The following is a 16,357-nucleotide window of genomic DNA, read 5'->3' on the forward strand; positions in this document are numbered from 1 at the left end:
GTTCTTGACTGACTGACTGACCGGCCTCTTTGACGTATAGGGGTCTAAACCCATAAAAGATCTCCCGGGTTGTATGTGACGTCTCGATGGCATATGTTGTATCGACGAGTATCTTGACTTTGTGGGGATAGAATTCGTTGGCGAGCAAGGTGCCGCGCTGCTTCGGCACGCTGAACAGAGGCGTCTGTATCTGGTGCGGTAGGTTGAGACGACGTTGGTAGGAGCATCACGTCGAGCATAGTGGTGACGTCGCGTCCGTAGACCAGACGAAAAAAAGGAAACCCGGTGGTTTCTTGTAGGGCAGTGTTGTACGCGAATGTCACATACGGGAGCAGTTCGTCCCAACTTTTATGGTCCGTGGCAACATACATGGAAAGCATATCCGCAATCGTTTTGTTGAGACGCTCAGTTAAACTGTTAGTCTGCGGGTGATACGCAGTTGCCGTATGGTGTGTTGTTCCGCTCAGCTGCAGGATATCTCGGACCAACTGGGCAGTGAAGGCCGTACCACGGTCTGTGATGACGACAGTGGGAGCACCATGTCGAAGGACGATATTTTTGATAAAGAAGTTAGCAACATCTGAAGCAGTAGCTCGCTGAACGGCTTGTGTTTCGCAGTATCGAGTGAGGTAATCGATGGCGACAACGATCCAGCGGTTATCAGCCGAAGACTTGGGAAATGAGCCGAGTAAATCCATCCCGACTTGTTCAAAAGGTGAGCAAGGAGGTCGGACAGGCTAAAGCAGACCGGCTGGTTTCAGTGGTGGAACTTTGCGACGCTGGCAATCTGGACAACTTCTGATGTACTGCTTCACGGTTTTTATGAGTTTTTGCCAATAGTACTTCTGCTTCATCCTCGCGAGAGTACGCATGAAACCAAGATGCCCGGACGTTGGTTCGTCGTGGCATGCACGTATAACGTCGTCGCGGAGAGTAGCGGGGACAACGAGCAGGAAAACGGTTGCCGTAGGGTGAAAGTTCTGCTTGTATAGGATGTCGCCACGTAGGCAGAAAGAGGACAAGTGATGCGCGAACTGCCGTGGGGGTTGTGGGCGGCTTCCTTCAAGTTATTCAATCAAGGGCTGGAGCTCGGAATCTTGGCGTTGCTGTTGGTTGAGCAAGACGGAAGAGTACATAGAAAACCAGAATCGTCGTCAGTATCTAGTGGTGCGGGTTCGACGGGGGCGCGGGAGAGACAGTCGGCGTCAGTGTGTTTCTGGCCAGACTTATAGACGATGGTCACATCAAATTCCTGCAACCGAAGGCTCCATCTTGCGAGACGGCCTGAAGGATCTTTGAGATTCGCCAGCCAGCAGAGAGAGTGGTGGTTGGTTGGTTGGTTGGTTGAAGGTTTATTTCCGCAACTGGTGTTGCGAGGACAGCCAGGGACAGCCAGGTCGCTGACGACACGGAAGGGGCGTCCGTAGAGGTATGGGGTGAACTTCTGGATAGCCCATATGACTGCCAGATATTCTTTTTCAGTTGCTGAGTAGTTTTTTTCGGCAACAGACAAGGTTTGGCTGGCATACGCAATAACGCGCTCAACACCAGCTTGAAACTGTACGAGTGTCGCTCTGAAACCAATGTTACTAACATCAGTATGCACTTCTGTGTCAGCTTCGGTGTCAAAGTGACCAAGGATCGGTGGTGTCTGTAGACGTCGCTGAAGGTCGTGGAAGGCGTCGGATTGTGCCGGGCCCCAAACAAATGTGACGACATTCTTGATGAGTCGTTGCAAAGGTTCGGCAATTTCACAAAAATTGGGTACAAAACGGCGGTAATACGCGCAAAGCCCTAAAAATCGGCGGACATCGTGTTTTGTCTTCGGTATCGGGAACAGAGCGACTGCCATGGCTTTCTCAGTATGAGGGTGCACACCGGTGCTGCTGACAATATGACCTAGAAATTTGAGCTCCTCGTAGCCAAGGTGACATTTTTCGGGCTTCAGGGAGAGGCCGGTGGTGCGGATAGCTTGAAGAACCGCCTCAAGCCGCTGGATGTGTTGTTCAAATGTGGTGGAAAAAACAACTACGTCGTCTAAGTAGACTAAACATACTTCCACTTGAGGTCAGGTAAAACTGTGTCCATCATGCGCTGAAATGTGGCCGGAGCGGAATACAATCCAAAAGGGAGGACCTTAAATTGATAGAAAGCGTCGGGTGTTATAAACGCCGTTTTTTCCAGGTCCCGTTCGTCAACTTCAATTTGCCAGTACCCACTACGCAGATCCATTGAAGAAAAGTAACGGGCATGTCGCAGGCGATCCAAGTAGTCGTCAATTCGAGGAAGTGGGTAAACGTCTTTTTTCGTGACCTTGTTCAGTTTGCGATAATCGGCACAGAATCGTAGTGAACCGCCTTTCTTTTTAACTAATACCACAGGTGAAGCCCAAGGACTTGTCGATGGTTGAATGACATCATCGTCGATCATTTGTTTAACTTGATGACGAATAGCATCCTGTTCTCTTTGCGACACGCGATAAGCGTGTTGGCGAACAGGTTGGACGGTCGGTTCAGTGATGATTCTGTGTTTGATTAAAGGAGTCTGTTTGACCTTCGACGTGGTGGCGAAACAGTCGCTAAATGACGATAGCAGAGTGAGGAGCCTCTCTTTCTCGTTTTGGTCTAGCTGTGGGTTGACGTTGATGCGACTGGTCAAGTCCACATCGCTGGGTTCCGGAATCGAGATTGTCGTTGCCGAAGCACAGGCGTTGGACTCGGCCACCGTTTCAAAGTAGGCCATGATGGTATGTCTCACAAAGTGCTTGTATTCGCCACTGAAGTTGGTAACTAGAATCGTGGTTTGCCTATGTTGGAGCTCTACGAGACTTCGTGCGACGCCGACTTCGCGATCCAGCAATATGGTGAGGTTACCTTCGGCGATGCCTATTCCTAGTTGGTCTTGGTGGCATTCAACGAAGACGAAGATGCTACTTCGAGGCGGTAACGTCACGCAGTCATCGACCACGCGTAAAGCCGCGCGGTGATGTTCATCCTCCACACTCGAATCCGAAGAAACATAGTTAGAAAAAGTCACGAACAAGTCACGAACAAGTCACGAAGGTTAATGACCGCCCCATATTCCTGGAGAAAATCTATGCCCAGTATAACTAGCCGAGAACACTTGGGCAGCACAAGGAAAGACGCTACGAAAGTCGAAGTAGAAATTGCAAGTCTGGCGGTGCATCGTCCAATGGGTGACACGAGGTGTCTCCGGCCGTAATCAGATGTGGGCCGTCCCACGCTGTCAGCACCTTGCGTAGCCGAGTGGCCAGTGAGGCACTCATAACCGAGTAGTCAGCTCCCGTATCTGCAAGTGCAGTTACCGGATAACCGTCGATTGAAGCAGTAATAGCAGCAGAAGTTCTTTTCGCAGTTTCGAATGAAGGCGTCAGCGGTACGTCGCTAGGGGATGGCATCGGCGGAGGATATTTCACGGTTCGCATGACAGCGGCCTCACCCCCGGAGGTCGCCGTTTTCAGTTTCTCCGGCGCGGGCTTCCACCGTTGACTCCAGTGGAATCAAAGTCGGGTCGAGCACGGTTTGGTGACGCGTACCGACGAGGCGAAGGCGACCGTGACTGTCTTCGCTGTTGGGCAGGAGGAAGCCGGTTACTTTCTAAGTATTGCTCGATTTCGTGCGGGCGTTCGCCATAGCGCGGGCAATGGGCGTCCGGATGGTATCCCCGCAGACCAATCCGTCGGTACTGGCAGTCACGATACATGTGACCAACCTCCCCGCAGTGATAGCACAACGAACTGTTGTCGGGAGCGCGCCATACTGTAGATTTGCGCGGACCAGGATGAAAGGGTGCTTGCGGATTTGTGCGGTGGATCGGACTTGGGGAGCGTCGAGAAATCCCAGCAGGCGGCTGCGAAAAACGGCCCGTCGACGGCGCGCAAGCCCGTAGAGCATCCGCGTACAAGAACGTGGGAGGTTCGGGTCGTGTTGGTGGCGAGGGATGAACCACTTTGCCAATTTCTTCCCGAATGACATCCGTAAGAACCGTGGCACTGGGAGGTGCCGGAGCTGATGCATAGGACTTCTGCAGTTCTTCTCGAACGATTTGTCGTATTAGCTCGGCAAGGGACTCCCTGTCATCATTTGCAGGTACGAGAGAGCATGCAGCAGTCATCGTGGTCTGGCGTTCATACTGCGAGAGCCGCTGCCGAAGAATACGTTCCATGACTGTTGCCTCACGAACGAACTGAGAGACTGTTGTAGGAGGATTGCGCACGAGGCCCGCGAAAAGCTGTTCTTTTACGCCTCGCATTAACAGACGCACCTTCTTGTCTTCTGGCATTAGTGGATCGGCCCGACGGAACAATCGCGTCATGTCTTCGACGAACATGGCGACGGTTTCGTTTGGCATTTGGAACCTCGAAGACAGTGCCTGTTCGGCTCTTTATTTTCTTTCGGGAGTGCAGAAGGCTTCGCAAAGCAGTCGGTAAAACTCCTGCCAGCTGGTAAATGAGGCTTCGTGGTTCTCGTACCACACTCTCGCCACGTCTAAAAAGGAAAAGTAGATGTTCTTCAACTTACGGCGATCGTCCCAGTCGTTAAAGGCGGCGACCCGGTTGAAATGGTCCAACCAGTCTTCAACGTCCTGAAAGGCGTCGCCATGCAACGAGTTAGGCGTGCGAGGCGCGTTGAGAATGCATGGTACGGCAGCATTTGGGATCCCCTCGGTTTGGCTTGCGGTAGTTGTTGACATCTTCCTCACGGAGCTTGCCAGTGGACTGTATTGCGGTGGAAGACCTTGGAGGCGTCGGCTGCTTCGACAGACTTCTGCCGTCCCCGAGGTACTGGCGTCGGTAGCTTCTGGTTGAGGACCCATAGGCATATGATGGATGCGTACCCAGCACTTCCACCAGTTTGTCACGAGAGGAAAAGCCAGTCAGTCAGTTCTAAGCGAACGGCCGTTTACAGTTCGTTTTTGCAGCAGCTACCACGCACACTTTTTCTTCCTCGACTTCTAGCGTAACTAGTGCGTGCCAATATGGTTCATTGCAATTCTTTCCTGCGTCGGAGGTAGTTATGACATCAAAGGAGACAGTCGAGACAGCTTCGACCCCAAGTAATGGGACACTTCTCAAGCCGTCTGGAAGACGCATGAAGACGTGATGCCACTTCGCGGCTGCAAAAAAAATTTATTTATTTATTTATTTATTTATTTATTTATTTATTTATTTATTTATTTATTTAATGTAGCTTCAAGGCACGAAGGCGTTACAGGAAGTGGAACAAAATACAAAACCTCTACAAATGACAGGTTGTAATAATAAAAAAATAAATAATAATAATAATAATATTTCGGGTTTTACGTGCCAAAACCACTTTCTGATTATGAGGCACGCCGTAGTGGAGGACTCCGGAAATTTTGACCACCTGGGGTTCTTTAACGTGCACCTAAATCTAAGCACACGGGTGTTTTCGCATTTCGCCCCCATCGAAATGCGGCCGCCGTGGCCGGGATTCGATCCCGCGACCTCGTGCTCAGCAGCCCAACACCATAGCCACTGAGCAACCACGGCGGGTATAAAAAAAATAAAAAAAATAAAGAACGCAGATTAACAAACGTATTCTTCAATAGTAGTTCTAAAAGCAGATGTATCGGTTATGTTAACAACTGAGGCCGGCAGGTGTTACATTCATTGGTAGGTTTAGGAATAAATGAATAAAAAATTGCTTCGTGCGACAATGTGGAACGCTCAATTTATAGTGATGGTCAGTACGAGATGATATGCATGCAGGTTCCGAGAAAAGTTCGCTTTTTACGTTCGGACTGTAGTAATAAATGTTGTGCAGCAGTGATAAGCGTGGTAACTTTCTAATGTTGGAGAAAAGCAGACATTATTTCTGTATGTTTATTTTTCGCGTCTGCGAGCGTATGAAAAACACGACGAGACTTGCATTAAGCGCATAGGAAAGCGTGAGTGCGTTTTCTTGTGCTCAGACGACCTTCCCGTCGAAGCGGTTAAACTGAGCTCGTGGGTGCATTTTGAAGCTGTTCGGAGGAGCGCTAAAGGACGGGACGAGGAAATACAACACCGAGACAACTCGACAACGGTCGAGTTTCCAAGTGTCCTGCACGGCCGCCAGCTTGGTTGGACAATAGATTAGACTGCATTGTTTTTCGGTTCAAGGCTATCTTTACGAAGATGTCTTGTTTGGCGTCTTCGTTAGAATTGGAACGATGCTTAAGACGGTGGCTGTCCGCTTAAAGCAGTCTGCCGTCTACGGCGAGTATCGAAACGCAGCTATAGTAGAAAAATGGCCACTGCTTCTTGTCCGTCATATAGGGATTGTGCGTTGTTAAATGCGCTGTAGGAGAAAGTGCACCAGTGTTCAGAGCATATGGTATCGTTTTGTCTGACCCTTTGGATGAACTCTATGTGGGTGGGAATAACTTTGTCAGGCACACAACCCTTTAGTCCTCGCCTCCCCCTTGAACTTCCAACGACATACAGTGTTCAGTCACTCACTGAATTGCACACGTGCCTGTTTGTAAGCTTCTTCCTGGATAGAAGAAAATGATAATTGTCATCCTCAGAAACAGAAAGAAATTACGTATATCATCGATTGTGCGATGTTCGAATCTCCTCAGAAATATCAACGCAGCACTATTCAGCAGATCGTTTATGAGTATATTCTAACGGTGAGCGTACTTGAAGCGAATTGAAGGTTGTCATAGCAAGCAGTGTACCGCGACGTTCAGCTAGAAACATGCTCACGTCTGAGACCACAACCCACTTTGCAGGTGAGCCAGTTCTGTGATTCCGACAATGGAACGCGCCGGCACAACCGTCTTGCTCCTAACAAGCAAAATGCGATCTGCAGGGGGAAGTCCACGTGGGAAGTCATCAGTGAGAATGAAGACTTCAAGAAGTATTCCCTTCTCTTTCGTCTCTGTACAGCACTTATCACTAAGTATTTGTACGTAAAAATCACATGCAACACCGAAATGCAGAAAGTATAGCTTCCTAAATGGTACATTTCAGTCAGATTATTGTGCGCATGAAAAACATTTATGATCAGGATGATTGTCAATCGAATTGGTATTGGCGTTGATTATAGACGTTTCACTTTTAATTCATTTCCAGATTGCAGCGCGTTAAATGAAACCTTTGCATAATGGTTCTTTTCTATGTATGTACTATTCACTTTCCTGTCATGGGATATGGCCATGTGGTACTCACAAAACTTTACATAGTTCATATGCATTACGCCTAAGGCCTATGCCTAAGCGATTCGTGCACTAGTGCGGTACTTGAAGTGCACGGGCTTAACATTCCGTATATAGTGTCCTTGTTTATGGTGTCCCTCCCACACGTACTCAGTACTTACTCGCTCCTTTTCTTCCTCTTTCTATTCCCCTTTCCCCCTACCCCCAGTGTAGGGTAGCAAACCGGATGCTGTTCTGGTTGACCTCCCTGCCTTTCCTACCCTTGTTTTCTCGCTCTCTCTCTTAAAGACTTAAATTGTTGGGTTTTACACGCCAAAACCACGATCTGATAATGAGGTACGCCGTAGTGTAGGACTCTGGAATATTTTCGACCACCTGGGGTTCATTAACGTGCACCTAAATCAAAGTACATGGGTGTTCTCGCATTTCGCCGCCGCCGTGGCCGGTATTCGATCCCGCGACGTCGTGCGTATCAGCCCAACACCATAGCCACTAAGCAATCACGGCGGGCGAATGGAAGCTTAGTTTTGAATTGCAGCCACTGTATCGGAAAGAAATGCGGACAAAAAAGGGCACACTGTCCTCTTTGTCCGTGTTTCTTTGCGCTACAATGATTTCAATGCGTATCAAGCAATTCACCCAAGCAGAAGTTTTGCCACCTAACTTTGAACATTGCCACTCTGCGTTCATGGCAGATAGTGATTTTAGATTACTCAAACGCACACTGACACTCAGAAACGCGCGAACCGTTCTGAAAGTGCTCTCATGAATTGTTTCTACTAGTGAGCGCACCCAAAAGAATAGCAACTCGATAGTTGTGCGCGTTGGCACCTGGTGGAAACACGAATGGCTCACTACTTAATCTCACATTTGCCACTCTTCTTCACCCGTGACAGCTAAAACTCATTGCTGCTTAGAAACGCGAGGACAATTACAAAAGCGCATCGCGATTAATCTTCACCACTGAGGCTCTTCGATCGTAGCCGCTAGCACTTTGAGACAATTTCAACCCGCATCTGGGCTAGTAAAGAGATAAATAACCACAAGTTTAGCGCAAGTGCCGGACCAAACAATACAGCGTTTACGCTAAATTTCACATTGCGTGGGATCTACAAGATCTTTTTCAATTTTATTCTGTAGCAATGACCGCACGAGTCCAAGCTCTGGCCTAGGCTCACCCACCGTAATGGCTTTGCGCATGGCGTTGCGCTGCTAAGCATGTGGTCTCGGAATCAAGTCTTGGCCGTGGCGGCAGCATTTCGATGCAGGCGAAATGCAAGAACACCCGTGTGCCGTTTATTTGCATGCACGTTAATGATCTCCCGGCGGTCTAAGTTAACCTGTAGTCCCCAACTTCGGCACGCCTCAACATCAGGTCGTGGTTTTGGCATGAAAAACCCAACAATTCTTTCGCTTAGGTTCACGCAGAAACCTTAGCGAAGCCTCGATGGATAACACTAATTAACGTAAATTTATTTACCCATGAGCGAGACACGAGAGCGGAGGACGCAATAGCGATGTGAGACAGAGGCAGATCGTCAACTCGGTTCGTGGACAGGCGTAAGAAAACACACGTGCACTAAAGGACGCATTCATCGAACAGAAAGCTGTAGGAAAAGAGCTTTGTCACGTCCTGACTGCGAGGTTCCAAGTGCATCTCGATACACAATCTGCAAGATACTAAGAATGGGTCGCGGCAGTCCTTAAATAGGCATTTGTATTAGTTCTGCTACTGCCACACCATCAGTGCGACTACTAGCAGTCGTAGAAGCAGCAGTAGTTGTTGTTGTGGTAGTGATAGTAGTAAGTATTGTTGGTATACCCATGTAATATTGACACAGGCGCAGTCTGAGTGATTCGCCAGGAATACTATAAATGTAATATCATTTATATTAGTCTACGTTCTTTATTATTTTATTTTATTTTATTTTAAAGGCAGGAATGAAAGCAAGCTGCATAATGCAGGCTGTAGTCAAATAATTTAGAGAAAGTGAGTTAATGAAAGTAAATGTACAGATCGAAAAGACTGGATTGACAAAGCCGTTGAACGTAGCTTTCAAGGATGTTGAATAGCTGAGTGAAAATTCCTGCGGCTTCCTTAAAGGGGATAAACCCACGGAACGGAGTGGGGATATAGACGTAAGGCCGATTCGATGACTCAGTGATTCTGAGTTGCTTTTGCATTAAATACGCTTAGGCCGGCTTGCACCCAGCAGTATCCTTCCATTTTTCGATCATATTGTAAGAAGATATACGAGGGCAAATATAAAGTAAGAGCCCTAATTTGGGCACGTCCTGCACTCTCCGATTATCCTTGCAGCCTCACTCTCTTCCTTTCTACTTTTTCTATTCCCTTTCCCCCACCCCCAGTGTAGGGTAGCAAACCGGATACTCTTCTGGTTGACCTCCCTGCCTTTCCTGTCCTTGCTTTCTCTCTCTCTCTCTCTTGCAGCCTTCCCAGGCCCGACATGTCCAAAAGCATCGAGGTTTCATTTGAAGAGACGCAACAGAGGGAGCATCTGCCCCAGCGGGTCGTTCTGGTTCTCGATGTCTCGACTAGCATGAACGTAAGCGGCTGTTGTTTACAAGAGATTATGTTTGTGGAACACGTTGGTCTGGATAACGAAAATACGACTTAAACGTATTCGCCCACAAAAAAGATTTGACTCTTCATGCCAGCCTCATTTTCGGGCTTAAAAAGAATGGGGAAAATATCATTCTACGTGAAAATCTTGCGAAAATTCCTCATGAAGGGTCGCCTTTGGTTGACTTGACTTATTAACCAATGCAGCGCACCATTAAACCGTGATTTGATGAAAAATAAACGGACATGTGCATTTTCTTTAAATATGTGAATAAGACGAGGCTTGTGACGTCATCATAATTATCATCATCATCAGCCTGGTTACGCCCTCTGCAGGGCAAAGGCCTCTCCCATATTTATCCAACAACCCCGGTCAGACGTCACAGGTATCTAATTATACCTTCATCGACTCACGTCTCGCGCCTAATTTCGCTCACCATGCATATCAGCGCTCTCACGCGGTTATTGGACCTCTTTTTTTTCGGCACCCATCGCATGCGCATGCAAAACCGATAGTTGTGCACGACATAATATTGCTTCGCGACACCGTGAATTATCAAGTATCGTGTACAAGAAAATAATGTATTTACAGGCATCCTGTGGTCAAAAAAAATTATGGGGTTTTACGTGCCAAAACCACTTTCTGATTATGAGGCACGCCGTAGTGGAGGACTCCGGAAATTTCGACCACCTGTGGTTCTTTAACGTGCACCTAAATCTAAGCACACGGGTGTTTTCGCATTTCGCCCCCATCGAAATGCGGCCGCCGTGGCCGGGATTCGATCCCGCGACCTGTTGGCGCCTAAAGACAAATTCTGGTCATTCATTTGATACGCTGAAGGACACGGAGTGTTTTAAATTTTGCAAAATTTATGATGTCGCCAGATGTTTACGTCGCTCCTCGATACACGGTGTTCATACGGCGGGTATAGCTGAATGGGTCCTGCTTGGTTGTTTCCCGGGGGCACATTAAGTAATCACACGAATTCAGTTGCTCCACAGTTTACGCGGCCAGATATGCAAGGCTCGTTAGCTGTATTTTGTCCCGCGCCCATTGACCCTCATGAACTGCGCAGATACACCATTTGCGGCAGTGCGCAATCATGGATAACATCGGGAAACTCGTTATGTAAAGCTCTCTGAGCAAAGCGGAAGCGTTACCGGTTTTCTCTACGCTGTGGTTGCGCTGCGCTTATCAGACTTATCTCGCGGGTTCTGCTTTTACGCCCAATATTTCCGCGTGTTTAAGCTAGGCCTTCGTAGGGCCTGTTCTCAGGTAAGTAAGATCGTTAGCATTGCATTCAGGAATTTCATTCGTTAAAAGTGAGTTAAGAGCTTCATAAACTACACATGATACGGCGCCAATATTACCGCGAGCAGAGGTGGGTATGGACGCAAGCGTGAATTGTTGGTTACACCGCATGGGCAAGCGATCGAGCCAACGGCCACGTGCTTGCGCGATGATGATGACACTGTGATTTTTTTCTCTCAAATTTTATCCGGCGAACGTGACCAGCGTGGTGATATTTAAGGGTGATAAGTGAGAAGTATAGCCTAAATATGCGAGAATGATCACAGACGTTGCCCCGTTTTATTAGTTAGAACCGTGATGCACTATAGAGTTGACTATGTCTTATATTATTACTGAATTATTTAGCCCGCCATGTCTTTCTTTCTTTCCTTTCTTCTTTTTCTTTCTTTCTTTCTCTTTTATTTGAGACAATCTTATACAAATTGGCTCACGAGGCACAGCAAAAGGCCCGGAAAGAGCCTCATTAGGATATGCCACCCTGACAGCGTCTGTTATACGTTATTCATACTTGTTGAAGTAGCGTATGACTTGTAGCTACGGGAGCACTCGACAAGCGGCAGAAACTATGGTATACACGTTGCGTAAGCAGCACCTAAAGGAAACACTTTAGAAGCCATATTGTCAGCAAGAACCACACACAGACACATTAAGAAAGTCGTAACTTGTGCAGATTTGTGTATACAGATGGTTGCGAAATAAGACTGCATCATATGTAATAACCAAGTAAAACATTCGCAGCCTCTCCTGAAAGGCAAAGCATAGATTGCGATAGAAAATTAGTATACAGCTTTACGAAGTAAAGATAGCAGTTTTAATAGCCGTATAAACTTGTAAACATTCGCTTAATAACTAAATTACCAAGCACGGGGTCACGCGCGCCCGCATAAACACGTACGCATCTCACTCGATGACCGCGTAAGCTTGCTGTGACAACGCTGGAGTCAGAAAACGAACACCACGAGGGAGCAATGGGAGGCACTGCTGTCCAGCTCGGCCCTCGACGACCAGCTCAAGCTGATAAAGAGAGCTGAGAAGATGGCAAGAGCCAGCGGAACCCTGGACTAAGGGCCCCGACCATTAGCTGTTTTATTTATTTTAATAAAATTTATCTATCTATCTATCTATCTATCTATCTATCTATCTATCTATCTATCTATCTATCTATCTAACTATCTATCTATCTATCTAAGCGCGGCACCAGCCGCCTGTGAGTTGACCTTCGTGCTGCATCTGACTTCAAAGCGAACTAAGCGACGAAAACACAGTGCACACGAAGCTATCAGCACTTTGTCCCCGTCGCAGATCGTTTTCAAGGCAGAGGCCGGGCGACTGCGCGTGTCCGCGCCACACGCATAAAGCGCCGAAGTAGAACCGCCCTCCTTTCCCTGGTGACTTGCGCGCAGCGGAAGTAACGGTGCGCTTCCTCCCCGCTTTGCTCCCTTGCACTCTCGACAATGAGCCGCCATTGTCGGTTCACCCTCGCAGGCTCTCACTTGCACGCATTGCATACGGCGCGCGCCAAGGATGTGATCGCTCTTGGACTTTATACCGAACATCACGGAGACGGAAACGCGATGGCAGAAATGCACCTGGAGTGGCCACGTAATTCATATCGCAGTAAAAACGATACAGTACGCTATGATTATCCGGTCAATTGTAACAGTGCCAGAGGATGCGAGCCAGATGAATAAGGGTATCCAAGGGGATCAATTTTTTTGTTTGTCACAACCTTGCGAAGTTTCAGACAGCAATGCGGGAGGAAGTATTGAAAGGTAATTATTATGTTTGATTGAGGTAGCAAAGAAACAGGTAAAGCGTCGAGTGACGCAGAGGGTCGCCACCTGCAGTAAGTTGCCTTTTGGTCTGATTTCACTCTGCTTTACCTGGTTCGTTCTACGTCTCAACTAAACGTAACAGATAACTCACCCTATGCCTCATCTAATGGTAGTGCCAAAGGGTTTCTTCACCTCAGTGCAATGGTCATGCGCCCAAAGGGTCCTTGGGCACATTACCATCACACTGAGGTGAAGAAACCCTTTGGCCCTACCATTTGGTCATGACCAAATGGTCATTGGTCATGGACCATTTGGTCATGACCAAAGGGTCCATGACCATTGCACCTCAGTGCAATGGCCATGCGCCCAAGGTCGCTTCGCTTATGTTTTTGCGCGTATTCCAGGACTACAATTGGATGACGTTCCTGAAAGAAGCGACGACCCGATACATCCAGGACATTGCGGATGGCTCGATGCGGCTGGCCATCATTACGTTCAGTAACAATGCGGCGGTCCGTCACACCCTGATGCCTGTGAACGTAAACACCAGACAGAGCTTCCTGAATACGGTGAAACAGTTGCGCACCGTCGGGATGACGTGCATTGGCTGCGGTCTCCAGCGAGCCCTGGAGGTACGCACAACTTTTGCGAGTGCGAAGTATGAAAGGGAAGCTTTCACTCGGCGAGTTTTCTTGAACTCAGTGAGCGTAACTTCATTTTCTGCGGTCACTGCTATTCCTTGTATTTGATTTTCTTACCTAATATTTCGACATAGCCGGCCTTGTTTGTGGCCCAACTCCCGACGTTTAAAATAATACAAAGAGATTTTATTTAAAATAATTACGATCGTTAGTGTGCTTAAGTTTGCGTGTTTCGTCACTGCTGCGGTGCATTATGCGGAAGATGTGGGCTTGGCTCCGAGCGGCGGCAAGTCGCTTTTCATCCACTTTCACTTACCTTTACCTTATCATTTCTAAACATTAGTTAAAAAGTACAACTAATTTCCTCAATGCCTTTTCTTGGTCTAATATGGTTGCATTATGCGTACGTATGTCTAAGTGTTTTGTCTATGATTTTGTGACACTTGTTTTGAGGTGCTGTGGTTATACTGTTTATTCTATATATATATATATATATATATATATATATATATATTTCTAAACAAACATTGTCCAAGAGATTACTATTTCCAAAAATGAGGCATCAAGTTTAAAGCTATGTAAATCAACAATGGAAAGTTTATATTCTACACCGCTTCCAAGCACTCATTCTGTCAATGTCACAAAGCTACACGTGGGCTGAGGAATAGGACTCCGGGATTTTATAACATGCTATAACATGTTTTCGCATTCCGCCACCTTCGGAATGCAGTTACTGAGGCCCAAAAAGCTTCCAGGTCGTGCTAAGCAGTAGAGACGCCATTTCCTTTAGCCAACGGGACGCGTGAAAATTAGCCACAGAATGCAGTGTCCCGTTTTCTCTCTCATAAAAAAGTGCCTCGGACCTCAAATAAACTGCGTCTAAAAACCAGGCCTGGAGCTAAGGCCCATACGCCTTCAGCCCCTGGCCCTGGGGTCAAACACCTGGAGAACCTGAGAACTGTCCCACGTATTCTGCACCATCAGCCACAGCCGACATTCGCTACCCGCTGTGGCTCTTTCCAGAAACAAGAACTACAAGAGAGAGAGAGAATTCTCAGAGTTGCCAAGCTGCGAAACAGACACACAGATAGATTTTGTGGCTTATGGACAATAAGTTATATAATTCACTGCTTAAATTCTTCTACGAACAGGGTATCCACGCTTTCATTCAAGTGCTCCCACGAGGCGCAGTGCATTATGTCAGAAAAAGAAAAAGAAACAAAAAAACATCGTTACAGGTGCTGAGCACTCCCAACGAGACACCGGAAGGCGGCATCATCGTGTTGATGAATGCCGGCGCTGAAAACAGGGCTCCTTACCTCAATGACGTCATGCCGCAGTTGACGGCCGCCAAGGTGGTAGTCAGCACGTTGGCGCTGGGGTCCAAGGCCGATGATAACCTCGAGATGTTGGCCATCGCCACCCGTGGAAAAGCGTTCTCCTTTCAGGACCTCCAGGGCAACACCGCACTCCACATGGAGACAGCCTTAGTGGAAGCCACCATCGCACAGGACGGTGCAGACAAAGATTACGTCACGGTACGTATGGCGCCCTTTCACGGCACCGTTTTATAACGTCACGTGGTCCCACACGACACGGTATCATTTAAACAGGCATGTGTTTTTACACGTGTCTAGGCAACCGGCGCACTTTGTCGCCGAGGATGGCACAGAATTGCCCGTTCCCACTACTTACCCTTTTAAACACTTCGACCAGGTCTAATCACAATAAGACCATTCAACACCCCATTAGTCGTATGAACTCTCATAAATGCTCCTTGCTCCCGCAGGTATTCCTTTTTTATAAGACTATGCTATCTGACACATGTGTAAACTATTTTACACTTGAATGCTTTGTGAAGTGTATTTAGCACGTATCAGAAATTCCTAATCTTGCATACTTGGTTACGTTCCTGCGTTCAGATTTGCTTCAAATTTTTCTGAAATTCATTTTTGTTACTCCTCACGAAGTAATTGTAACTAATTGTGTAACTCACTCCTCCATGAGCCCAGAAAGGGCCTGCAGTATCAGCAAATAAATAAATAAATAAATGAATAAGTAAATAAGCCCTAAATAATGGAAATCATAATCGTCATTGTCATCAACCCATCTTATATGCACTGCAGGATGGTCTGTTCCGTCGATCTCCAATGACACCTGTTTTGCGCTAGCTGATGCTCTCCTAGGCCTGCAAATTTCCTCATTTTTTTCACACCACATAGTTTCCTGCCGTCTTCGACCGCGCTTCCCTTCTCGTGGCACCTATTCGGTAACTCTAATAGATCTCCGATTATCTGTCCTACGCATTAGTACGTAATTGTTTTTAGCATGAATGTCCTTGCACAAGGCCTTGTGCAATGTTAAACCGACAGGCTACATCAAACAGAGCAACAGTTAGAGAAGCCAACAATATACCCTTCAGTCACCCTGCATGCAGTTGGCGTGCGCGACACTTTTTGCTAGTGCTGTCCAGTAGTGACATGCTGCGTGTGAGTGAACGAACGCTCTGCTTGGCCAAATGAGGCTCCATTGTACCTCTGTGGGCACAGCATAGGTGGTGTCTACAGCGTAGTGGGGTCTATGACGAGATTCCGGATGTGCGATTGCTTCTGGTGCTCGCAATTAGCAAAAACATAGCCTTCGAGATCTCTATCGGCTACTCAGTGGCAATCACGGCTCGGCAGTGGGTTTGGACTCCCCCTATAAGCACCCACGACCACTTTACTGAAGGCATTACCATCATTTGACGCGATGTTGGACGCGCCGGGATACCTAAGCCATGATTTAAGGAATAGTCTTTCCCCTCCCTGGCAATTCCTGCAACAAATAATTAACTTGTTCTCGAGCTTTGATCGGGTCA

General features: G+C 47.5%; 1 protein-coding gene across 1 annotated transcript in view; it reads left to right on the top strand.

Moving 5' to 3' along the window:
- LOC135907818 (calcium-activated chloride channel regulator 4A-like) overlaps positions 1-14,269 on the top strand; it is a 39,681-nt gene extending 25,412 nt beyond the window's left edge. Inside the window, exons 6-9 of the mRNA XM_070522003.1 lie at positions 6,760-6,887; positions 9,638-9,752; positions 13,261-13,488; positions 14,228-14,269. Coding sequence (XP_070378104.1) covers positions 6,760-6,887; positions 9,638-9,752; positions 13,261-13,488; positions 14,228-14,269 — 513 coding nt within the window. The remainder of the gene's footprint in view (positions 1-6,759; positions 6,888-9,637; positions 9,753-13,260; positions 13,489-14,227) is intronic.
- The last annotated feature ends 2,088 nt before the right edge of the window (positions 14,270-16,357 follow it).

This window comes from Dermacentor albipictus, chromosome 7 (genome assembly GCF_038994185.2).
Source record: "Dermacentor albipictus isolate Rhodes 1998 colony chromosome 7, USDA_Dalb.pri_finalv2, whole genome shotgun sequence".
Lineage (NCBI taxonomy): Eukaryota > Metazoa > Arthropoda > Arachnida > Ixodida > Ixodidae > Dermacentor > Dermacentor albipictus.